Below are 26,252 nucleotides of genomic sequence, written 5' to 3'. Positions count from 1 at the left end.
GATATAATGAAAAATTATTAATTAAAAATCTGATAAAAACCAAAAACCCGTTATTAACCTATGAACCAACACCGTCGATCCGGAAAAACCCTAGAAAATCTTATAATATTTTTAAAATTGAAGTTAACTTACTTTATAATAGTAAATAACATAATAAAATATTTGATTTGACATATAAAGTAAATGCATTGTATTTATATTATGCATTTCAAATTATATGTTTTGTAACTGTTGAATCCATCGTATTCATCGTACCTGACTTTCCATGATTTTCCTCGCGAAGCGAGGTTTATTGTTAGCGAATAAGAATTTTTTGGTAAAGAAGGTTTTTTGGTGAATAAGATTTTGAATGTTGGAAATTCTTCTTCTTCGATTTGAGTTCTAGTGAGGATTTCCTTCTTATCTCCTTTCCGGTTCTCTTTCGCTGTCTTTTCGTGTGCTTGATCGGATATGATTGACACATAGCACCACAGGCACAAGCTGGAGAGGGAGATCTCTCGAATACGGTGGCGGAGCCATACAAACAGTCGGAATTATTAAAACATGAAACGAAAGCACTAATATGACGACGAGGAATATAGTGTTACAAAATATCATCTCCAAAACTTTCACATAAGCATTCGACCAATAACATAAGTTCATGGTGGTGTATGAAACAATTTGGATATCATATATAAACTATAGTTAGAATAAATAATGGTGTATATTAAAGTAATTAATTGTAGAACCAAAAATAATTAATATGTCCTTTTTTTTTTTGTCAACAACATATAAAGGCTCAATTAAGACTCTACAAACCACACCGGTAACTCGGCATTCATATGAACGACAAACGATGATTTCTATCTAGCACTCCATGGAAGACTGTCCACTCTTGTATTAAGCGTCCGGGGTATATGAATGAGCTCTGAATGATTGAAACTTCCCTTCAGTATCTTGATATTTTCCAAATAACTTGCAAATGTCGGTCATTCTTCTGGTTCCGAAACCATCTTCACCATTTGAGAACAATTTGTTGCAAACGTAACCTGATACTGCCTTAAGTTCCATGCATTCCAATGCCCAGATAAGGACTTCGACTTCCGAGTGAAGTGGTGTTAAACTTTCCCTTGTGTTTCTTGCTCCTATTAGTCCTGCAAAACCTTCAACAGTACTATACCATCCTTGTCCGGAAAGAATATCATTCTCCTTTCATGACCCATCCGTGAAACACCATCTCCCTGGTGTATTAGGTAAGACTTGTAACTCCACCTCCCTAGTTTGTATAGCCCTCTCAGTTATCGATGCTTGGCCTTCTCTCCAAATCAACGATTCAGTTTCTGCCAATTTTAAAGAATCTCTTGGATCAATATCTATGTTACTAAAAACCTTGTTATTCGTGGTCTTCCAAATATACCATAGAATCCAAGCAAAATGGTGGTCTTCCATCTGCGGAACTACCCTCCAGTACAAATAATCCATGTTTGTGTAGAGCGGCTGAGTTTGAAAGTTTTGTGGATTTGAGGGAATCCTTGATAGAGCCCATACTTGGACTGCCGGTGCACATTCAAGAAACACATGATTTATTGATTCTTCAGCCGCTCCACATCTTGCACACTGTGTATCCCCTTGTATCCCTCTAGTCCTCAAATTTTTCATTACCGAAATACAACCCGAAACTATCTGTCACAAAAAGTGTTTTATCTTCGGTGGGAATCTGATTTTCCAGGAAAAAAGTCTTAAGAGGTGTGACATTTGGACCATATAACGGTAGTGATTCCTTCCCATCTGGGTAAACCTGCTCTACCTGGTAACTAGATTTCACCGTATAAGTGCCATTATTAGTGAAATGCCATCCATCTCTGTCAACCATATGAGTTCGACTCAATGGTATACTCTCTATAATCTTCGCATCGTGTGCGCCAATCATGGATCAGATTTCTTGAGTATTCCACGTCCGTGCAGTAGGATTGATAAAATAATCCACAGTAAGGTCCGGGTTAATGTTACTAGTAAGTTGATTGTTGTTTGCTGGTCTCGGGCGTGTGGTTGGGAGCCAAGGATCATGCTATACTGAGATAGATGATCCTGATCCCACCTTTTTGATTAGTCCTTTGCTAACAAGAGATCTAGCAGATACGATACTGCACCATGCATAAGACGCGAATACGAACGGATCGGTTCTAGAGGTGATGCATTCCGAAAATACCGACCTTTTAACACTCATGAAAATAAAGTATGAGGCTTCTCAATCAGACGCCACAATTGTTTTTCCAACATGGCTGTGTTAAAATCTGTGAGATCCTTGAAACCCAATCCTCCCTCTTCTTTAGAGTGACATACCTTATCCCATGATTTCCAATGAAGCCCTCTTGTGTTTTCTCTCGAGCTCTACAAGAATTGTACCGTCGCACTTGTTAGTTTCTTCGTTACTGTCTTAGGAAGACGGTAACATGACATAACATGATTAAGTAGAGCTGTGATCACTGTCTTGATGATTTTCTTCGGAATGATTCTTTTTTAATATTATTGATTTTCAAACTTACGATTTTTGAATTTGACACAAATACTATATCACAACTCATATATGGTAGTTTTTCTTTTTGATTTTTAATTTTTCATAATTATGAGATGCACGAGTTAAGATGATTAATATAATAAAATTTAATGTTAACCTTACATTATTAATCAATCAAAAATTCTCTATCAATTTTATTAACATATTTAGAAAAAATTATAAATTTCAGATATATAAAAAACTTGCTTAAGTAATATTTAAATAATATTATCCTCCGATATCGCGGAAAGTAATCTAATTTGTAAATTATTGTTGATAAGTAAAAAAATATAACATCTCGTTATTATTTTCATTAATAACAAACTAATGTAAATTTGATTTTTGTAACATAAATCAATTATGACAATTACTTGAGAAATAATTCTCATGGCCGTTATAATCTGGTCTTTTCCACTTTATGAATACTAGATTTTTTAACCGCGCTACGCGCGGATAAGATATTATATGTATTTCTCAATTCTAAAAAATAATGTATAATATTGTATTATATTATTTAAAGAATATGAAATAAGACTATATAACATAAATATATTTTTTATATATTCTTTGTGAAAATCATTATGTTGTTTGATTGTTGTACTTAATTCACATATTTGCATAGATATGTGTGATAGATGAATAACTATATTTTTATTATGAGTAAATAATATATATTTATTATATAATATAATAAAAATGGAATTATTTACTTTTTAACAAACTTGTTTCATGTTGGGGACTCGGTTATAGACATATCATATTTGAATGAAACATTTTTACACTTATCAATCTTCTTAACAATCAAGAAACAAATCTGAATATCAAAACAATATCTCATACGATCTCTTTGTGGAATAACTGGTCTGAAGAAATTGAATTTATGTATCAAAAAGGACTGAAAATGAATGTGCATATGTGTTATCTAAGTCAGCTTTACAAAAAACTATTTATAGTTCATATATCATTTATGTCCATCCTATTTTTTTGTCCATCATTTCTTAAACATCTTGAAATAAGTAATGCTAATTAATAATAAACTTTTTGCTCACAAAATAAAAATCAAATTTGTCTAATTATCGCTTAATTTGTCTAACTGATATATGTATTTCTCAATTTAAAAAAATAATGTATAATATTTTATTACATTATTTAAAGAATATAAAATATGACTACATAACATAAATATACTTTTTAAATTTTCTTTGTGGAAATCATTATGTTGTTTGATTGTTGTACTTGATTCACATATTTGCATAGATATTTGTGATACATGAATAACTATATTTTTATTATCAGTAAATAATATATATTGATTATATAATATAAGAAAAATAAAATTATTTACTTTTTAAACAAACTTGTCTCATGTTGGGGACTCGGTTATAGACATATCATATTCGAAGGAGACATTTTTACAGTTATCAATCTTCTTAACATTGAAAAAACAAATCTACATATCAAAACAATATCTCATACGATCTATTTGTGGAATAACTACTCTGAAGAAATTTAATTTAGGCATCAAAAAGGATTCGAAATGGATGTGCAGATATGTTATCTAAGTCTGCTTCACAAAGTACTATTCATAGTTCATATATCATTAATGTCCATCCTATTTTTTTGTCCACCATTTCTTAAACATCTTGAAATAACTGATGCTAATTAATAATAAACTTTTTGCTGAAAAAAAATCAAATTTGTCTAATTATCGCTTAAATATTTTATTAATATGGTCTAAGAAGCTTTTAAGTGATATCATAGTTTAATTTATTAGTTTTTTTGTTACTTTTTAGAGGTTTTTGTATTTAAGATTTTTTTCCATATTAAGCTTCTATTTCTTTCACAGAATTGATATATATATCATAAAAATTACCATCAAATCAGTTTTACTTATTTATTATTTTGTTTTAACGAAAATACACTTTTTAAATAATTTAATTTAAAATAAAATTATATATTAATTTGCTGTATTTTAACAATTTCATTGATTTAATTAATTTGCTTTGGTGGATAACTTAAAAAGTTTTCATATGAATCGGAGAAAGCAAGCATATGTTGTTATATTATATTTATTTTGTGTATATAGAATCTATATATAATGCTAGTGTAATAAAGAAAGAACATTATTTTTTTGTAACTTCAAAAAGATACATTATTACAATTTGAAATGAATCAAAATTGAATAAAATGGTAATTAAATATATGTAAATCTAATTATTTAGTTGGATTCTCATGAAAAAAAAAAATCGAATGGTTAAACAAATGTTTCAAAATTTGTTGTGGTATTGTTTTGTCTATAAATTATAAAATTTATTGAATCAATATATTTAGTTATTGCATCCTTAAATAATATTTTATTAAGACATTAGAAAAATATGTTTTGAGTTGTTTTGTCAAATTGTACAAAAATCTATGCTTTTTCATATTTGTAACTTCAAAAAGATACATTATGACAATTTGAAATTAATCAAAATTGAATAAAATGGTAATTAAATATTTGTAAATCTAATTATTTTTTTTATCTTGTTTAGTTGGATTCTCATGAAAAAAAATCGATAGGTTAAACAAATGTTTCAAAATTTGTTGTGTTATTGTTTTGTCTATAAATTACAAAATTTATTGAATTAATATATTTAATTATTACACCCTTAAATAATATTTTATTAAGACATTAGAGAAGTATGTTTTGAGTTGTTTTGTCAAAATTTTACAAAAATCTATGCTTTTTCATATTTGTCACGAAAATTTATATGTTAAACTTACTTTTACAAAATTCTTAACTTTGTCACGAAAACAAAAATCTATGCTTTTTCATATTTGTCAACGTTCTCACACTTTCTAAGAATATATTAGCTTAGTCACTTACTTATTTTTTTTTACAAAACAAAGTATCGGAGTCTTGAAAGTTGAATTTATATTATTGTAAATGTACATAAGAGTTTGTGATTATATACTTAGTGGTTCTTGTATATGTGTCCAAGAAAGTTTCAATGGCTTAGTGGTAACTGTCCTATATATATATCATACTAACCCGGGTTCGATTCTCACATTCGCATTGTTTTTTTTTTACGAAAAATATATGAGATGACATGGCAATTTCGGGTTCTCTGATTGGTTGATTTTTCTATCCTATGTGGACACCCTCTCCATGGCTTATATCCCCCTTTTAGTATCTATAAATTACAAAATTTATTGAATTAATATATTTAATTATTACACCCTTAAATAATATTTTATTAAGACATTAGAGAAGTATGTTTTGAGTTGTTTTGTCAAAATTTTACAAAAATCTATGCTTTTTCATATTTGTCACGAAAATTTATATGTTAAACTTACTTTTACAAAATTCTTAACTTTGTCACGAAAACAAAAATCTATGATTTTTCATATTTGTCAACGTTCTCACACTTTCTAAGAATATATTAGCTTAGTCACTTACTTATTTTTTTTTTACAAAACAAAGTATCGGAGTCTTGAAAGTTGAATTTATATTATTGTAAATGTATATAAGAGTTTGTGATTATATACTTAATGGTTCTTGTATATGTGTCCAAGAAAGTTTCAATGGCTTAGTGGTAGCTGTCCTATATATATATCATACTAACCCGGGTTCGATTCTCACCTTCGCATTGTTTTTTTTTACGAAAAATAAATGAAATGACATGGCAATTTCGGATTCTCTGATTGGTTGATTTTTCTATCCTATGTGGACAACCCTCTCCATGGCTTATATCCCCTTTTAGTATAGTATAGATGATGGGCATAAGGCTATAAAAACTCTTTGTATCTTTCTCATATCATGCACATTCATACGAACAGAAATAACAAATATTCTTTTATTTTTTATGTTTAAGAGTACACAAAATATGTTCGACATGTTTTATTCTTTAGTGATGTGAAATGGAAATAACTGCAGTTGTATTCTGAGATTTTAGAATTCTATGCAAACTTTCAGACAATGGGGCGTTTACAGAATTGAAAAAAAAGAGAGTATTTTTCTTATGAAAACTCTTATCCTATCCAAATTTGTATATTGGTATTTATATTTATCTGTTTATTTATGTAAAATGTTACAATTATCAGTTTGTTCCTATTGTAGAAATTGCGTTTCTACAGTGGATATACCTATTGTTCCATGCCAGTGGACTCTCACTCCGAACTTAGAATACTCGCAGCACTTTCTTTGATAGTTAAATGGTAGTACCGTGTTTGAGCTATCAATTCCAAATTTTAGTTTGTAAAAGAGCGACTGTTTTTATACAGATGGTTTACAAAAAAAAGTCTTATTGCCCGTACGTTACCACTTTTAAATATAGATTAGAAAATAAAAACAATACCACACTACTAGAGTAATCCTCTTTCTAGGAGAGCGGCTTTGATAGCTTTCAGAGAGTCCTCTATTTCATCACAAAGCTGGTGGGGACTTGGTATGACATTCGGGTCGACCGCAATGGAGATAACCATCTTTTCCGCATAACTTAAGAAATGTATAGTCAATGCCTATACAAAAATAAGAAGAGAAGCTCGATATGAGAAGATAAAGAGAAAAGAACAAAAAAAAAAGAGAAAGTCATATGGTTATGACAAGAGAAAAACTTACATGAGCATGTCCATAGACACTTGGGGCGATGTACACAATAGGATGGCCATGAAAACTGATTTCATCGGTAGGCCCAATCATGTTTGAAATGAATGTGGTTGTGTTCGAAACAAGCCGTTTGAGTAATGTCCCACCTAACTACAATGACAAGAGGCTAGTTTTTTTTATATAAGAATTCCACATGGTGAAAATTATTTGAGCTCATCTGATCAGTTAATATAATATACCTTAGCTCCGAAGGTATTGAAGATGAATTCTGTACTCGAAAATGCTAAAGCAGGTAGAAGAGAGTGTTTTTTCCGATCCATAGCTGATTTAGCCTTTGATAGGTACACTAATGGATCAGCCTCTAAACAGATCGAGATGGGGAAGCTAATAGAGCTGAAGTAATTTCCCCATCTACATTTTGAATTCTTCGCCATCATATCCGCCAGTGGCTACATAGTATATACGCATGGTTTACCTTATGTCACAATAAATTTTGTTTCTTATTATGCATTGAAAACCTTTTCAATTAAAAGGTTTCAAAAAGTATCTCAGCAAAAAAAGAAGGAAGATGAAAACGTTTTTTAGAAGCTATGGAAACTAATGAAAATATCTCTGTACTTGTCCTCATGAGTGGCCTAGCTGTTTTACAAAATTTAATTTAATTATAACTTATGAAAATATCTCTGTACTAATCATCATGAGTGGCCTAACTATTTTCAAAATTAAATTAAATTATTTGATTAAATTAGTATTAGATTAACAAATTTTATCTCATAAAAGACTTTTTCGAATATTTCAGTGATGAAGTATGTGTTAAGGAAATACCTAAGACATGAAGGACTTCTATGTAAATACATAACTATACGATTTATCCTACTTGTATGTCTTGTATAAATACCTTGTACACATCTAATAAAGTATTCATTCAGCCTACTATCTATATGGTATCAGAGCTTAAGATCTAACCTAAACCGCCATCTCTCAAACTTTCAAATTTTCTTTTCTTTCACGATGTCTGGAACTACTAGCTCACCAGCATCCATGGCTGAGACCATCACGGTTTCGAACACAACATCAACCGTCTTGAACATCAATATGGCGAATGTGACAAAGCTCACAGCTTCCAACTTTCTCATGTGGAGTCGTCAGATCCACGCTCTCCTTGAAGGATATGATCTTGCTGGTTACATTGAGGGTTCCATTGAAGTTCCCTCTGCAACGATCACTACGGATGATGTAGTTGCAACCAATCCGCTCTACACTGTCTGGAAGAGGCAAGATCGCCTCATTTACAGTGGTCTTCTTGGTGCCATCACCACTCCTCTGCAACCACTGCTCTCGACAACCACCACGTCAGCTGAGATCTGGAACGTCCTCACCTCAACATACGCGAAGCCTAGTCGGGGCCATATCAATCAACTTCGCCAACAACTCAAACACTGGACCAAGGGAACCAAGTCCATTGATGAGTACTATCAAGGTCTCACGACACGATTTGATCAACTTGCTTTACTGGGGAAGACAATTGATCATGAGGATCAAATCGAACAACTCCTTGATGGCTTACCTGAGGATTACAAGCTCATTGTTGATCAGGTTGCTGGTCGTGATACACCACCGTCTCTCATAGAGCTTCACGAGAAGCTTATCAATCACGAGACAAAGCTCAAACTCTCGAAGGAAGTCGCATCCTCTGTTCCGGTCACAGTTAACTACACGAACCGCAACAACACCAACAATCGCAATCAGCCCTCGCGTCGTGGAGGTTATCGTGGAAACCAAACTTGGCAGCAGCAGCAGTTTCACACTCCGACTACTCTGACTGCAGGGCGTGGTGGCTATCAAGGAAAGTTTCAATTGTGTGGTGTTTTTGGTCATAGTGCTCGCAGATGTTCGCAACTTGCGGCACAAGGTACTGCTCTCTCACAACCATTGTCGCCGCAAATCCCATGGCAACCTCGTGCGAATGTTGCTCAGGCTTACAACTATGCTCCAAATCAGTGGATACTCGACAGTGGTGCTACACACCACATGACCTCAGACCTCAGTAACCTGGCGCTGCATCAGCCCTACAATGGTGGCGATGATGTTGCTATTGCCGATGGCTCAGGTCTTGCAATTACTCATACTGGCTCTACATCCTTTAATACGCCAGCTAAGCCATTGGCTCTTACTGATATTCTTTGTGTTCCAAACATTAATAAGAGTTTGATATCAGTTTATCGGTTATGTAATGCTAACCGCGTTTCTGTTGAATTCTTTCCTGCTCACTTTCAGGTGAAGGATCTCAACACGGGGGTCCGGTTGCTTCAAGGCCGCACGAAGAATGACTTGTATGAGTGGCCATGGCCGTCCCTGAACCCAACTGCAAGCTTAGCCTCTTACCCAGACACTAAAGCTATCCTGAACCAATGGCATAGGCGACTTGGCCACCCCTCTCTTTCTATTCTTAAAACAGCTGTTGCTCAGTTTTCTTTACCTTGTTTTCATCATTCTCAAACAGCTTCTCCTTGCAATGATTGTTTACTTAATAAAACACATAAGCTTCCTTTTCATGAGAGTACAATTCGCTCAACCCAACCCTTGCAATATGTCTTTACTGATGTCTGGCAATCACCCATTCTCTCCTCCCAAAACTACAAATACTAACTTGTCCTTGTAGACCATTTCACACGCTATACTTGGCTCTATCCCTTAACCACAAAGTCTCAAGTCAAAGACATTTTCACCACTTTCAAACCTCTAGTTGAAAACAGATTCAACACAAAGATCAAAACCCTCTATTCTGATAATGGGGGCGAGTTCATCGCCTTGAGATCTTACCTTGCAACCCACGGTATAAGCCATCTCACCACTCCACCTCATACCCCTGAGCTTAATGGTCTCTCAGAACGGAAACATCGACATATTGTCGAAACTGGTCTCTCACTTCTCTCAGTCGCAAATCTCCCACTTACCTACTGGCCGCAAGCCTTTGCTACCTCTGTCTTCCTGATCAACCGCATGCCCACACCCATCCTCCAAAACCAATCACCATTTCAAAAACTTTTTCAAGCTGTCCCCAACTACCATAAGCTTAGAACCTTTGGCTGTCTGTGTTATCCGTGGTTGCGCCCATATGCACCCAATAAACTCGAAAACCGGTCTCTCCCGTGTGTCTTTATAGGGTACTCTCTGACTCAAAGTGGTTATCTGTGTTTAGAACCCATCTCTGGCCGCGTTTATGTCTCTCGACATGTTCGCTTCAATGAAACCGTTTTCCCATATCACTCCCTAACCCAACCTAAGCCTTCTCCGACCCCTGAACCAGCCACTGTTATACCTGACCCTCCTTATACCATTGTCCCAGTGCCATCACTCATACAGTCTTCTCCGCCGGTCGTGATCAATCAGACTCCAGTGTGTGCTTCTTCACCTGCGGTGCCTGAGCCTGCGGAAACGTCTGCTACACCTGCCGTGCAGTCAGCTCCTCCACCTGAGGTTCAGCAATCGCCTCCTACGGCACCTACTAATGCTCCACAACCTGCGGAGCAAAACCTCCCGGCTCCTGATGTTCCTGCACCATCTGCTCCGTCTCTGCCTTCAGTTGCGGCGCCTCCAGTGAGACATTCAATGACAACACGGTCCAGAAATCACATTGTCAAGCCAACCTCGAGATACAATCTCACTGTTGAACTACAATCCGACCCTCATTGGATTCCGACAACTTGGCAACAAGCTATCAAACATGAAAGATGGAGAAAAGCGATGGGTGCAGAGTTTAACTCCACCAACGAGAATCGTACTTGGGATCTTGTCGAAGCAACTCGCCAGATGAACGTTGTGGGATGTCGCTGGGTATTCACGATCAAGTACAACCCTGATGGTAGTATTGATCGATATAAAGCGAGAATTGTAGCCAAGGGGTTTCATCAACATCCTGGTGTAGACTATAATGATACCTTCAGTCCAGTAATTAAGTCTACGACAATTCGTTTGATTCTTAGTCTTGCAGTGAATAATGATTGGCCAGTACGACAGATTGACGTCAACACAGCCTTTCTCCAAGGTCATCTCAATGAAGAGGTATTCATGTCTCAGCCACCTGGTTTCCAAGACCCTGATCGTCCTTCCCATGTTTGTCGCCTGCGCAAAGCCATTTATGGCCTTAAACAGGCTCCTCGAGCTTGGTACTCGGAACTGAAGAAGTTTCTTCTTGCAGCAGGTTTCAGCAACTCACTATCTGATACGTCTCTCTTTATCCTTCGTCATGTTGGGCGCTTTGTTTACTTGTTAAGAAGCAAAAGACTCCTCTTCTCCATGCATACTCTGATGCTGACTGGGCAGGAGACAGCGACGACTACGTCTCCACAAACGGCTACATCGTCTATCTTGGCACGCATCCACTGTCTTGGTCTTCGAAGAAACAGCAGGGGGTCGCGCGGTCTTCCACAGAAGCTGAGTACCGTGATGTTGCTAATACTGCAGCGGAGCTCCGATGGATGTGCTCTCTTCTCACGGAACTTGGAGTTACGCTTCCATCCTCTCCCACCATCTACTGCGATAACATTGGTGCTACCTACCTATGTGCAAACCCTGTTTTTCATTCTCGTATGAAACACATTGCGCTGGACTATCACTTTGTTCGGGGCCAAATCCAAAATCAAGCTCTTCGAGTTATTCATGTATCGACTCATGATCAGCTGGCTGATGGACTAACCAAACCGCTTCCGAGAACTTCATTTCAGATTTTAAGAGACAAGATTGGTGTCACCAAGGTTCCTCCATCTTGAGGGGGCGTGTTAAGGAAATACCTAAGACATGAAAGACTTTTATGTAAATACATAACTATACGATTTACCCTACTTATATGTCTTGTATAAATACCTTGTACACATCTAATAAAGTATTCATTCAGCCTACTATCTATAGTATGTACGTTTCGAACCTGGAATCCGTTGTCGGGCCTTAGGTTTACAAAAACACCTGCGGTAAGTCGTATTTTACCAGGAAAATTGTTCAAGTAGCGTGAAAGAGCAGCTTGTGTAACTCCAAGTAGAACATCGTTGATAGTCTAGCCAAAATACACAAAAAGATCAAAAAGAGAAACCGTAAAAAGAAGTTACTGATAATTAAAATCAATACGAAATCTTACCATGCTCATAGCTTCCTTTATAACTCTGAAGTCATCCAGTGAGACAGTCCGGTGACAAAATTTCTTCGGACTACTCTCGACGCCCACATCGCCTTTTAGAGGCGTTTTTGTATCCTTCAAGAAAACAGCAATCGCCAACAACAGCACAAGATCCACAAAAGTGTTCCAAATCAATCTCACTGATGAAAAGATGGCTTGTATCAACCTTACGAACCATGAGATTTTGTCTTTATACACCCTTTTACGCCGTTTAAGAGCAGGAATAGTAGCTTTGTCTCGGTGTGATGTTGTCTGAGTGCATGCAGCTAAGAGAGACATGAGGGATGTTCCATCTCCTAGCGAATGGTGAGATCTTATTACACATACCGCGTCTGCGTCAGATGTTTTGACGTTTAGGATGTGAATGTCCCATAAAGGTCTTGCTTTATCGAGAGGAATCATTGTGAGACGTGAAACGTAGTCCTCAACAAAGAGTTCTCCATCTTCTGCAATCTCGTTCTGGTCTTTATCTGCTACAAATATATGGTCTTCTATGTTGACCTGAGTCTTAATCCAACTTAAACCATCTCGTGACTGAAATGGAGTTTAAAACACGCAAGTCAAATACACACTAACGTATGAGTATATATAGTAGACAGGGAATAAGTGTTTGTTATACCAGTTTCCTTGAGAAACGAGGATGCTTGAAAACATTCTGGTTCAAGCCACTTCGAATGACGTCAGCATTGATCTTGGTTTTGCAACCGATAACGGTGATAATGCAGCAGTCGTTGCCTGGCAATTGGAACACACGCGCCATCGGGCTTAGCGGTTCTCCGTCTTCCTCCCCCGTCGACATCGTCTCTTTCCTCGTTTCCTTAATCATGCCGACGTCTATATTTCCACTCCCACTTTAGAGTGTGAATCATATATACTAAGGTATTATTTTATATAGTTAGAAGTTATTAATATCGTCAAAACTCAAAAGCCTAGAGGTAATTTATTTATAGACTAACACGTCACGCTATGATCTGTAACGTAAAGCAATATAGTAATATTAAAAATTTCATGTGGCGTCTGACGATTTGTTATTAATGGAAAGGTTGTTGCAGCACTGTGGCATTGTGTTCTGTGAGGCTTTAATGTATAAACATCTTCTTTTTTTTTGAACAAACTAATTACTCAACTAATTTACGCCATTTGTGTCATTATCATTTCTTAAAAATAAGTGAAAACAATAATAATTGGTATAGAAAACGATAAACAACACTATACTTAAATAAAAATTTGATAAATTTAAAATTATAGTTCTAGCTTTACATAGAATTAGATAAGATCGTATAGATATTTCGAAATATAAATTTACTATTAAAATTACATATTATTTTTTTAACTATTTTTCATGAGTGTCAAAACTAAAATTGACGTCAATTTATAGAAAAAACAAAAAAAAAGATTTTTTTTAATTCATAGGATTATAGTTATATATATATATAATATAATATAATATCCCATCAATTTTTAATTTGGAATGAAACGTAATGACCTTATTTTCAATGATTCAAAAACTAACATCATGGCAAAGATTTTCGACGGAACTGAAAAATTAGCTATTTTAAAAATTCCAAGATTTCATGATTGATTGCAAATCTCGAGCGCAAAATATGATTGCAAATTAATTAGTTAAAATTACAAGTACTTTTCACATAGATTTATATTTCACTGGTTGTTCTATTCTATATATAGTAACTATTGAGTAATAAAACAATTGTTTGATGTTAAAAGAAAAAAGATTATGGAGAAGCTGAGAAAAGCAAAAGACCGATGTCAGGTTTGAAGTACAAAAGAACCTAATCGGAATGTGAATTAGATTTGATGGACGAATACAAGTGGTGCTTTAATCTACCCAGCTACCCATATCTACATTTTTTTGTTTTTTTTGTTTTCTTTCTTGAACGTGCATTTAATAAAATCTACTTAAAATTCATATGTTGTGTGAGAAAATTTGTTTGCATTGTCTAATCATCATAATTGAATCAGGGATTTTAACGTTTAAACGTTGTTCTCTCTACTAAGGTGTAATATCAGAATGAATACTACCATAATTTTCGTGATTTGTTTCGTATTTTACAGATATCTAATTTTCTAATTTGTTTTATTATGGGAAAATACGTATATCCAATTTTTTGTATAACCAGAATAATTACAATTTGCGAATATTTAGAGATATCCCATTCACTTTGTTCAATAAAAATAAATCTTGAGAAAAACTATACAATACATATGTACCAAAAATTTCAAAAATTAATTATATATTTATAAAGCATATTTTTTTAAAAAATTGTAGTTTAATAAAGATTTTATATAAATTTCCTACTTTAATAATATTATATGTAATATTATAAATAAAATTATATGTTAAATAATATTCACATAAAATTTTATATTTTAAATTATATATTCAGTTGTAGGTATACATCCATTTGTAAAAAAAAAACTGAGTGGATACCCGATTCTAATTTTTTTAGTATTTATGATTTGTTTCATTTTTAACGGATATTGATTTTTGATATTTGCTTTGCTCTAAGAATTTTTGAGTATCTGAATTTTAGATTGAATCGAAATGTTATAACAAATCAAATCAAATTTGATGGATTAAATGCCCAGTACTACTCCCTAGTCCCTACTATGAGGCTGCAAGCAACTTGGTCTTTAGCCGATGGTTTGAAAACCAAATTAAGAGCATGTGATCTTTTGGTCTGCAACATCCTAAGAGCATCTCCAACCCCACTCTATTTTTCACTCTAAAATAGAGTTTAGAGTAAAAATGCTCCAATGGTACTCTATTTTCCACTCTATAATAGAGTAAAAAATGAGTTTACTCTATATATAGAGTAAGTTGTTTTTTGTTTGTTCATCACTCTATTTTCCACTCTAAAATAGAGTACCATTGGAGTATATCACAACTCTATTATAGAGTTACTCTATTTTAGAGTAAAAAATAGAGTGAACCATTGGAGATGGTCTAATATCTATTAATCCCATTCAGCTCTAAAATGACATATTAATTCAAACACTAGAATTATTATTACATAGAGTCATTAAAGCGGCAAATCACCAACATAAGAGAAAGGTCTTTGAGACGTGGCCAAAATTCTTAATTTGGAGAGTCACTATTGGTTTATGTGATTTAAATATCATGTTTTGGCCATGGTTTGTTTACAAAGTTTGCTATTTAGTTTGCTTTGGTCTTTTTTTTTTTAATCTATAATGTGTTTTCGTGACCTGGTTTGGAGAATAATATTATCTGAAGTAGGATCAATTTGATTCAATCTAAATTAGTTGGTATTGGAACTCATTGATTCTAAGGTCAAAAGAAAGTCTGCATCTGCTGACAAAAAAAAGTCTGAATCAATTATAAATTTTACGATTGGTTTATACCAGACATTAAAAATGAGATTAAAAGTATTTTTGAATCATAATTAAGTTGAATTAACTTTTATCCATATTACTTATCATATATATATATATATGATTTTCAATAAATAAACAAACAACAAATTATAACTTATAATTTAAATTTGTTAGTCACCGGATAATGAATAAATACAAACCATTTTAAATTGCGACCAGATTGATATTTTAAAATTGATTGCAACATAATGTATATAAAAAATTTCTAATCATATTTAAGTAAATTAAAATTTATACGAAAACCCGGGTGTAGCCCGGAAAAATCCCTAGTGGTTATAACAGTTTCCATGTCAACGTTCTTTCTAAAACCATCTTCAATATATTATTCTATTATTTTCAAAATATAATAACTCTATAATGGAATTGGATTACATTCAAACAATATTTTATTTAGAAAAAATAATATTTTATTTTAGAGTAAAAACTAAAATAAAATAAAATAAAAAATAAAATAAAAATAAATTATTCTATTTATAAAATAAATTCATTTTAACTTATTATAAAAAAAATAAAGTAAAGTTGGACGATTAAAGATGCTTTTAATTAAAGATTAGACTGTAGAGTAAATAAGCGAAAAATATTTTGTTTTATTTTCTAAATGAAAAGAATAATCATTTATCATTTTAAAACTAGAAATCGTCTTTGCCATAATGGTATTGAATGAAAACGCTTCGCATTTCTCTCACACGTCGAAAATCGAAAAAAGTTACAAACTTCTCGTCTTCCCTTACAGAAAACGGAGCCTCTTTAAATTGATAGTTTTTTTTTCTTTTTGCTTAACTCTTGAAATTGATAGTTAAATTAAACAAAGGATATCAAAGCTGTTTTCTTTCAAAAAAAGTCTATGACACCTTTAGAGATAGACATGTCTTACTGTGGTCTGTCGATGAACAGTGATGCGGCTACGGGTGCTACTGAGTTTAATCCTCAAGTAAGAAGAGTAACGTTAGAGAAACAAAGCGAAATAAGGATCCAAGTCCCCCAGATTTCGCCTCTCAAACTCCGAGTGCTCCATGGCAAAGTTGAGATTTTTGGTTCCGAGCTTCCACGAAACGTCTGGCTCACGTTTCCTCCTCTCCAGCAATTCGCCGTATGTTCTGTTCAACTCTTTCTATAACAAGTATAAGTTTTTATTTTCATTTTTTTTTGTTATGGTTCTTGAGATTCTATCACCTTCATCCTCTTTCCTTTTGATGTGTTATAATGATTATATAGTTACATATCAAGTAGTTAGGCGTCACAATTTTTTTTTATTTGACATGATGAGATGTGATCTCGACTATCAATAGAAATAGCTAGGCAGCGTCAAAGAAAATTCCATCTGCTATATGGTTATGTAATTTTAAGCATAATACAATTCTTACTCTAACTTTAATTTGAAACAACCAGATTTTCAGAATATTTTTACTTCGTGGGTGGTTTCATTAGTTTCTGTCACATTCATCCTCTGTCCGTGTGGGTTAGCTCTGAAAAGTTCGAGCTTTAGGTAGTTGGTTGCATAGAAAGTAAATTCTAATATTGATGATTACATCTCATCAAGATGAGTGCTCACCTTTCAGGTCTTTACGTGGTATGGTGCAACACTCGAAATAGATGGCGTCACAGAGACTGACAATACATCTGTTGAGGTAAGGTTATGGTTTCATCCACAATTTGTTCATATAATTTAGCAGTATTATATATGTTTACTAATAATGCGCCCGTTGTAGACACCTATGGTAAGCTATCTTAGTATACACAACTCTCTACAAGTACAAAGACATCGGGTTACGTCCTCAACAAGAGATTATGTTTCTTCACAGGTGCTTTTATTATTCCGTACTAAAAATTGAGTATATCCATGTAGCAACGTTGAGTTGTGGTTTTGTTAATTTGTACGGTTTCGCATGATGAAGGGACCAAGGGTTATCATTGTCGGAGATACTGACTCTGGAAAGAGCACATTAGCCAAAATGCTTCTTAGTTGGGCAGCAAATGATGGTTGCAAACCGACCTTTGTTGACCTTAATATCGGACAAAGCTCGATAACCATACCAGGAACTATTGCTGCTACATCTGTTGAAACGCCAATGGATCCTGTTGAAGGATTACCTCTTCATAAGGCCCTTGTGCACTATTTTGGTCACAACACACCGACGTAATTGGCTTCAAATTCTGAATCTTAAGGTCCAAATGACCTAATCTTGGAACTCATATTCTTTATTTCCTTTTCTTTTGTACTCTCAGAAACAACCTTAGGCTGTACAAATACCTTGTTGAAGAGCTTGCTCGAGAATTAGAAGAAGAGTTTGCTATTAACGCTGAATCTCGACGTTCTGGTATGGTGATTGACACAATGGGATGGACTAGTGGTCTTGGTTATCAGGTAAATTTTAGTTTCTTATGTCAAAAAGAGATTATGTTCGCTATGAACCGCATGCTAATTTGCTAGCCTTAATGCAGCTTCTTCTCCATGCAATAAGGACTTTTAATGCATCTTTGGTCATCGTCCTTGGTCAAGTAACATACCAAAGCTCTCTTCTCTGGCTTTAAAGTAATTCAAGAAACCTAGATTGCCCTTCATTGATTTTTGCCATATGCAGGAAACAGAACTTGTCTATGATCTGAACAAAGCTTTCAAATTCAAGAAAAACGTACAAATCTTGAATCTTGACAGGTCATCTGGAGTTTTCTCCAGGTATTCTGATTTTCGCAAAATGTTGAGGAACAATAGCATTCAGGTAAATTATTTTTAGCTCTGGCGATTTCTTTATTTGATTTTCTTTCTATATATGTAATATGTTTGATTAAAGCAAATGGCTTTTGCTTTTCTTATTCACAGAGATATTTCAGTGGAGCCACAAACAATCTCACGGCCTACACCAAAACCGCCAAGTTCACTGATATGCAAGTTTATCGAATCGGTGCCTTGATAGAGAAGTCAAGGTCTACTGAACCTTTGAGGATCACACCTGTGTTGATTGACAAAGATCTTCTGAATACAGTTCTGGCTATCTCATACGCTAAACAGCCTCATCACATTATCTCAAGGTAGCTATCTCCAAACTTTGTATGATTAAACCTAAGGCATGATAAGGTAGTCATTAATCAGTAATTGTGTATGAATTTTTGCAGCATTGTTGCTGGATTTGTGTATATTACGGATGTTGATCTTGGTGAAGAAAGAATTACGTATCTCTCTCCATCCGCTGCTGAACTGCCTAGCAAGATATTCATCATGGGGACTTTGACATGGCACAAAACTTGAGGAAGAATATCTGTTAGTTATGAAGTTCAATCGAGATGCTCAAGTTTTATTCTTATATTATGATTTGTTGAATTAATTGAACTTTTGAAAGATGTATCTCCCACAACATTTGAAAATGGGTTAATTTTTAGATTATCTTTTATTTTTATTTTCTTGCAGTCATCTTTTATGAATATAGTTATCTACAATACCAATTAAAAGAATATTTAAAATATCTTTGTGATAAATTCGAATGTACAACTGAAAACACCTTTTAATACAAATCTGAAACGATCTAATTTATTTATAAAATAACAAAAAATCAAAATAGTAGATTTAGATTTTTTGTGTAACAAAACCATTTTAAATAGATTCTACTATTTGCAATTTTATTTTTCTAATTACGTTGAAAATGCCCTACTTTTGGGTTGCTCTTAAATTTTTTTCTTCCTCAAGCTCTCTTCATGATTTAGCACATATTGACCAAAACAACCAATCTAAGAAAATTTTGATTTGAGAAAGATAACAGAGTTCAAAAGAAGAGGAAGCCACTCAGTCTCAATCTTGTTCACTAGCAATTTCCTGGAAATTACGAAGGAAATTAGTTGCAACTGTGACATTAATTCGTGTTTGTCTTAGTCAACCAAGTCATGAATCATGGTGAGAAAACAATCAGTACTTTTTTGTGAAGAGAAGAAAATCACTATAGTTAATTGTGGAAATTAGTTATATATATCTTAGAGAGACTTAACTGCTTCTATGTTTTCAGGCTACGATCGTCTCAGGCTTATATATACTTTCCGGTCCAAAGGGAAAAGTATCACGTTGTTTGAAAATAAAATGTTTTGATGACTCTTCATTAGAAAAGGGGCTACTAGAGTGTACAAACCTCAACAAGAGAGAAAGAAAGATAGGGGGGAGATAGGTGAGTATTCTTTGATGTCAAGGTTGGGATTGGGGTTTATAAACATTTTTGAAAGTCATTAAAGTTGGCTTCTCAGTTGAAAAAGGTTATTTTTTTGTCAAATTTTATTGATAACCTAAAACCAGATACATATGATCGAAACAAATTAGTTGGTGATTGCACTACTTTCATCTCAATAACACAAGCTGGCAGTTGATTGAGTACAATCTCAAAACAAAAGCTGATGGCCTAACTATTACAATCCCGAAAAGAAAAGAAAAAAACTATTACAATCCCGGAATCAAACACGCAAAATACTTACACGACAACCTTAACTAGACAAGGCAAAAGCCGATCGAACAACATTAACTAGCTTAAGAAATAACAATCAAAACAGTTATCTAAGCATATTCTTACACGAAAAGGTTAAGCATAGAAAAATGATCTTGTCCCCAAGTTTGCCGTAAAAGAAAAACATGACAATTTGTAAATTTCTGAAACTAGTAATTTTAAAACTTAAATGTATCACACGGTAAGACACGATGAAAGCGAGACGTGATATCCCTATTAACAATGATGATACCTTTCATATGTCAAGAATTTTTTTTTTTTTTTTTTTTGAAACATCATATGTCAAGAATAAAATACACTTAAATCATAAAAATAGAAAACTGATAAAACTTTCCTTCAAATATGTCCAAAAGTACAACTCCCATGAAATGGTGCAGCACAAGAAATTTCCCACTCAACTTTTACTTATTCATTTCTTAGACAAAGTTTCTTTGTGAGTTTCCTCTTTCCTAGTCTCTTCTTGCAGCTGCACCTTCCTCACTTCATGCATTTATAAATAACACTCATATCTCCCACATCTCCTTCACACACATTTCATTTCATTTTCATTTGCTAAGTTTTTAGTTTCGGAACATAACCAAACTTATGACTGTAAACCACTTATACTGTCTTATAACCATGGAAAAGAGTTCCTTGTCCCAAAGCCAACACTCTTCTGCTTTCCCTTTGTTTGGTCTGGTGGATACCTTCCTCAGCGTGTTTTTCAGATGGGTTTCTTTCGCTCAGATCCTTTTCTCCAGGTGTTGCCCACTTCTTCAACACCAACAATATGTTTCCGAGAAGAAGAGCAAAAATCTCGAGGTTCAGAGCTCAATCACACACGATGATGGTCCTTGCATAGAAGATGCAGAGATGGTGATGCAAAGCTTAGGACTTATCACCGACCCAGAAAGCTTAGGAGTTCAGAAACGTTACACTGCTGAGGAGCTTTCGAATCTGTTTGAAGAGAAAGAGCCGAGCTTGGAGGAAGTGAAGCAAGCTTTTGATGTCTTTGATGAAAACAAAGATGGGTTTCTTGATCCAGTAGATTTACAGAGAGTTTTGACAATCCTTGGCTTAAAGCAAGGATCTAACCTTGATAACTGCAGGAGAATGATCAGCTCGTTCGACGGAAACAAAGATGGAAGAATCGATTTCCATGGATTTGTGAAGTTCATGGAGAACAATCTCTCCTGAAATCATAGTTTCTTGTAATAATTATCAAACTTTAATATCAAAAGCTACTATAGACTATTGTCACATACATGAAGAGGTTAAGCCTGAAACCTAAAAAAAAAAAGAACTAGTAGACACTATTTACACCTATAAAATAATGATTGACAACTTTTAAGTCTTCACCAGTAATCACAACAAGAACACTGACCATCTTTGAAATGGTGGAACCGGTTGGAATCTCTGACAACTATCAACCGGTTCGAGAGCCTCGAGATAAGCTTGATCGCAGAGTGACAATCATCACATATCCTCACGTTCTTAGTCACGTACAATGGCGAGTTCTCCGGAGTTTTCATCAGACCATACGCCACAGCTAGCTTCTCGCTGTGATAACAGAGGTTGCTCTCACTCTGCTCTGCGTCTACATCATGGTAACCCCCAGCAACATCAGGAGAATACCCCAACGGCCTAATCTTCGACAAAACCTCCTTCACCTTTGCGTAAATCAGCACAATCTCCGAGTGTTGGTTATCCTCCGAGAGAAACGTATGCGTTTGGTTCCGAATACATATCCAGCTCACTCCAGGCTCCTTCTTAACTCGCCTCTCCTTCATCAGAGAACGCACTCTCGCCACACCGTCCCACTCTTTTGACTTGGCGTGGATATTAGACAACAATATGTAAATCCCTGAGTTGTTCGGATACATCTCGATGGCGTACTCCGCAACCTTTTTCCCTAAACTGTAGTTCCGGCGAACGTAACAAGCGTTTAGCAAAGAACTCCATGCAACAACATCCCATTGGACCGGAGCTTCTCTCATGAAACTCTCAACCTCCTCAAACAATCCAGCCTTGCTCAAAAGCCCAACGACGCATGTGTAATGCTGCAAATTAGGCTCAACGTTAAACCGTTTCATCAAATGGTGAAAGTAGTAACGACCTTGCTCCACGAAACCCATATGGCTACAAGCGTGCAAAACGCCGACGAAAGTTATGCGGTTAGGGACCTCTCCCGCTACCATCATCTCCTCAAAGACCTCAAGCGCTTCTTTCCCTAGTCCATGATGTGAGAATCCACATATCATTACGTTCCAAGTAATAATATCTCTAAAATTCATTCCTGAGAATGCTTTCCACGCGTCCTGGATGCTGCCGCTCTTAGCGTACATGTTAACCAACGCGTTGCCAACCATTACATGGCTCCTAAAACCGGATTTCACGACAAGGCCGTGTAGAAGACCGCCGTGTTTCAGAAGACACAGCTCTGCGACTGAGTTTAACAAAACAGCAAAGGTGAACTCGTTAGGTGGAGCCTCCTCTCTATTTTCCATCTTTGCAAACAGATTCAGAGCCTCCTCGTAAGACTTGCTCTGGAAGTAAGCATCCATGAGGGACGTGTTCAAGACGATGTTTCGAGAGTGCGTGCCGTCGTAAACTCTCTGAGCGTATAAGGGTTTACCACATTTGCCATACATGTTTATGAGTGCACCACTTACATTAACATCACCACAGTGGAATCCAAGCCGTACCATTCGGCTATGAATCTGCCGAGCCATGTTTAAGTCTCTGAAGCTAGAGCAAAGCTTTAAAGAAGACATATACGTAACTTCGTCCCACACCAAATCTTCTTCAGTAGCCATTTTTCTCAAAACCTCAAGGGCTTCTCCTAAAGCACCACCATGCTCTAAGTATCCACTGAGAGCGGAGTTGAAAGCAAGAAGATCACAATACGGAAGATCATCCAAAAGTAATCTGATAGCCTCTCTCGTTCCAGAACATGAAGAATACATGTAGAGAAGAGTGTTACGTACATAATCATGCGACGTCAAACCATGTTTGAGAAAACATCCATGACACTGCTTACCTTCTTTGATTCTCATAGAGCTTGAACAAGATTTGATAACTACAGTGGCTACAAACTCGTTAGGTTGCGGTTCCCCAGAAAGGAGCATGCTTTTGAAAAGCTTTAAAACTTCGGAGTCGGACCCGGAATCTTGATAGCCTTTCATCAAAGTACACCAAGAAACAACGTTTCTCTCAGGCATTGAGTCGAACAGCTTGCGTGCACGATGAGCTTCCCCGCGTTTAGCGTAGAAATTAATCAGAGAGTTGATCTGCCACGCGTCCTCAGGTCGAGATAATAGGTCCTTGACGATCAGATGAGCGTGAATGGATTCGCCAGTCTTCAGATAACTTGAGTTAGCACAGAGTTTCAAGAGATTGTTAAGGCGTGGAAGAGCTTCGGTTAGTTTGGGTAATAAAGACGTAAGTTTATTCCATTTTACCTGCTGTCGTTCTATCAAAGACACGGCGGACATGGCTCTTCTCCGACAACACTAAAAATGAAGCTCCATCAGATTTTCAGTTTAGTTCAGGTTGGAACTAATTAAATTTATGCGACTATTACATAACATTAAAAATGAATTTACAATTTGGCAAAAAAAATGAGTTTACAGTAATACAAAATGGTTTAATAACCAGTTCTAACATAATTATATTTATACATAAAAATTTTAAAACTAAAAAAATATGATCCTATGTTACAACTTATAACACATATTAGAACTCATAAACCTATTTTGAATTTATATTAAAATTTTCTTTTACGTGGATAAACGTAAAATATGTTTAACATCTCAAAATACAACTTTATATTATAATCAAAATTTAAGATCCGAACTGAAATTCTCCATATATAATAAAAGTGCAATAATGTAATTTTTAATATACTATTTATCATTTAAATTTATAATATTTTTAATGAGATAATAAATTCTGCGAATTACGCAAATAAAAGTATAGTTGTTTATTGAATGACATGCATTAAATTTATGGAGCAGATTAAGAAATATGACAATGATCTCAAATAGCTATTTTTAAATTTTTATCACCAAAAGAATTTTAAAGAAAAAAAAAAGACTAAAAGAAATTTTATTATAGATATATAAATATAAATAAAAATTGTATAGTATCGGATTATATATTTTCAATTTTGAACTTTTTATAATTCTTTTTGAAGCTGTTTTGAAACTGTTCTTTCAAATTTCTTTTTAAAAATTCGAAAATGGTTTTTGAAAGTATTTTAAAAATTTTATTTTTTATTTTTAATATTTATTTAAAAAAATTTAACCTCACAACCAAAACTTCACATCTTAACTCTAAAGCATAAGTATATATATTAGTTAACACTATGAGTATAAGTGTATTTACTGTTTAATGAAACTTTTTGAGCCTTTTTGGTAAAAAAAAAACTAAAAAACCATCATAGGAAATTTCTCTGAAATACCACCAAATAAATAAAATAACACCTTCGCACTGTTGTCACAAAGCACTTCGCGTATATTTTTTTTTGATGATTCTGGTATCCGGAACCTCGAGAGGATCGACAAGCGCCAATGATCGTCCACCGGAGCTTAGTTAGGAAGCCTGCTGAAGCATCTAGGAGGGCTGGTGATCACCCCCATTAAATCCCACCAGTGACCACACGTTAGCAGGCTTCTCTGTATTAGGTCCGAAGGTCCCTCAAAATAATCACCTCCTAGCGGTATTCGAATCCATGACTTCCCAGGTTGAGTTTAACAACTGGACCACTAACGGACCACTAACACGTGGTTAATACATCGCGTATATTGTTAGAGTTCGCAATGAATTTTAGTTTTTCAGGCTCAGTAGATAGTTTGTGACTCTATTTTCAGGCTCACTAGATTGTGCATTACTCATTACCACTGTCCGATGCTATTAAAAATTAAGATCATAAAACCATGTAATAAAAAATTAATACATACTGTTCAATAATATTATAAATTACTATAGAATAGGATCATATAAAATTAAATTTACAAACAACATTAATTATAAAAAATGTTTTTGAACAAAATTATTAATTAAACTTTTATCGTTAAATTTAATAATTATTTTTTTAGATAAAATAGCTAAGTTAATAAGTGTTTCTTATGTCATATTTAAACAAAAGTAAAGTTTTATAAAATTAGCTTTAAAAATATTTTACAAAATGCATCCAAAACTATTGTTGTCAACCACTTCAATTACTCCAATTCATTAGTAATTAACAATTATCTATATTTTGTAATTTAAGAAATCCATGTTTTATCATAAATCCATGTTTTTCTTTATCTTAACTACCACAGAACCTTTTTATAGTATAAACTCATGCTTTATTATGCCCTTGATCTTAAATAAAATGATGCCTTTGATTTTTAAAATTATTTTGCTGCCCTAAGCAAACGTTTTTTTTTCTATAACTGAGACACGGGCCTGGTCTCTCTACCTATATTTTGGAGCACATAACAAAGACGCAAGTAATCGACATCCATGGGTTTCTTTGCTTTACTTATTTATTTTCTTTAGTTGTTTCAGATATTTGTTTGGGTTGCAAATAACAAGAGAATTAGTCTTCATAGTGTTAAGAAAACCATCTCTTTCATTTTCCATATTCCCAAGTTTATAGATCTTCCAAAGGTAGAAACCATTCGAATATTTGTGAATTTGGTTTTTGGTTTATATGTCCATGCTTAGTTAATGTCAAGGAGTCCTTAGGGCATCATTATTGGTAGGACTAATCCTTGAGTCCTTAGATTATTTAATTAGTATTTTGATGTTAAGAGTTTTAGTTAAGGACAAACTTAAAAATGTAGATTATTGGTAGGACTTTTGTAGAGTCCTTAGATTATTTTATTAGTATTTTGAAGTTAGTAAATTAATTAAGTATTTTAATTTTATTACATAAAATAGTAAACATATTACATTAAAATAAAACACATTACATTGAAATTGAAAACATACTAAAAAAGCGAATTTTATCACATTTTTACTAAATTTGTAGATTGCGCAAACAAACAATTTTATTGAAGATCTCCAAATTTATCCCATATATTTTCTATCAAA

At 34.3% G+C, this 26,252-nt stretch overlaps 5 protein-coding genes across 6 annotated transcripts; 2 read left to right on the top strand and 3 right to left on the bottom strand.

The window, feature by feature from the left end:
* Positions 1-6,880: 6,880 nt before the first annotated feature.
* LOC117133350 (O-acyltransferase WSD1-like) lies at positions 6,881-7,558 on the bottom strand. The gene is made up of 3 exons (XM_033289356.1): positions 7,364-7,558; positions 7,137-7,274; positions 6,881-7,036 (listed from the first exon to the last, which is right to left on the bottom strand). The coding sequence occupies exons 1-3, from the start codon at positions 7,556-7,558 to the stop codon at positions 6,881-6,883; spliced, it is 489 nt and encodes a 162-aa protein (XP_033145247.1).
* A 4,347-nt stretch (positions 7,559-11,905) lies between these two features.
* Positions 11,906-13,096, bottom strand: LOC103864412 (O-acyltransferase WSD1-like). Its single transcript, XM_033289355.1, has 4 exons — positions 12,917-13,096; positions 12,259-12,831; positions 12,052-12,177; positions 11,906-11,917 (listed from the first exon to the last, which is right to left on the bottom strand). The coding sequence occupies exons 1-4, from the start codon at positions 13,094-13,096 to the stop codon at positions 11,906-11,908; spliced, it is 891 nt and encodes a 296-aa protein (XP_033145246.1).
* Positions 13,097-16,456: 3,360 nt separating this feature from the next.
* LOC103864218 (protein CLP1 homolog 5-like) lies at positions 16,457-18,984 on the top strand. The gene is made up of 9 exons (XM_009141976.3): positions 16,457-16,801; positions 17,271-17,339; positions 17,421-17,513; positions 17,607-17,848; positions 17,938-18,076; positions 18,154-18,210; positions 18,294-18,431; positions 18,533-18,741; positions 18,826-18,984. The coding sequence occupies exons 1-9, from the start codon at positions 16,556-16,558 to the stop codon at positions 18,956-18,958; spliced, it is 1,326 nt and encodes a 441-aa protein (XP_009140224.2). The 5' UTR covers positions 16,457-16,555; the 3' UTR covers positions 18,959-18,984.
* A 1,526-nt stretch (positions 18,985-20,510) lies between these two features.
* Positions 20,511-21,480, top strand: LOC103864217 (probable calcium-binding protein CML46). The gene has a single exon (XM_009141975.3). The coding sequence runs from the start codon at positions 20,778-20,780 to the stop codon at positions 21,366-21,368; it is 591 nt and encodes a 196-aa protein (XP_009140223.2). The 5' UTR covers positions 20,511-20,777; the 3' UTR covers positions 21,369-21,480.
* LOC103864216 (pentatricopeptide repeat-containing protein At5g39680-like) lies at positions 21,345-25,235 on the bottom strand. 2 transcript variants are annotated; one of them, XM_009141974.3, is made up of 2 exons: positions 23,633-25,235; positions 21,345-23,540 (listed from the first exon to the last, which is right to left on the bottom strand). In XM_009141974.3, the coding sequence occupies exon 2, from the start codon at positions 23,390-23,392 to the stop codon at positions 21,527-21,529; it is 1,866 nt and encodes a 621-aa protein (XP_009140222.1). In that variant the 5' UTR covers positions 23,393-23,540; positions 23,633-25,235; the 3' UTR covers positions 21,345-21,526. The 2 variants fall into 2 exon arrangements, with proteins under 2 accessions (XP_009140222.1, XP_009140220.1); XM_009141972.3 differs by having other exon boundaries at positions 21,345-25,235.
* Between the last annotated feature and the right edge of the window lie 1,017 nt (positions 25,236-26,252).

Source organism: Brassica rapa, chromosome A04 (genome assembly GCF_000309985.2).
Source record: "Brassica rapa cultivar Chiifu-401-42 chromosome A04, CAAS_Brap_v3.01, whole genome shotgun sequence".
Classification (NCBI taxonomy): Eukaryota; Viridiplantae; Streptophyta; class Magnoliopsida; order Brassicales; family Brassicaceae; genus Brassica; species Brassica rapa.
Note: the sequence above shows the minus strand (reverse complement) of the source record. Positions and strands in the feature narration are given on the sequence as shown.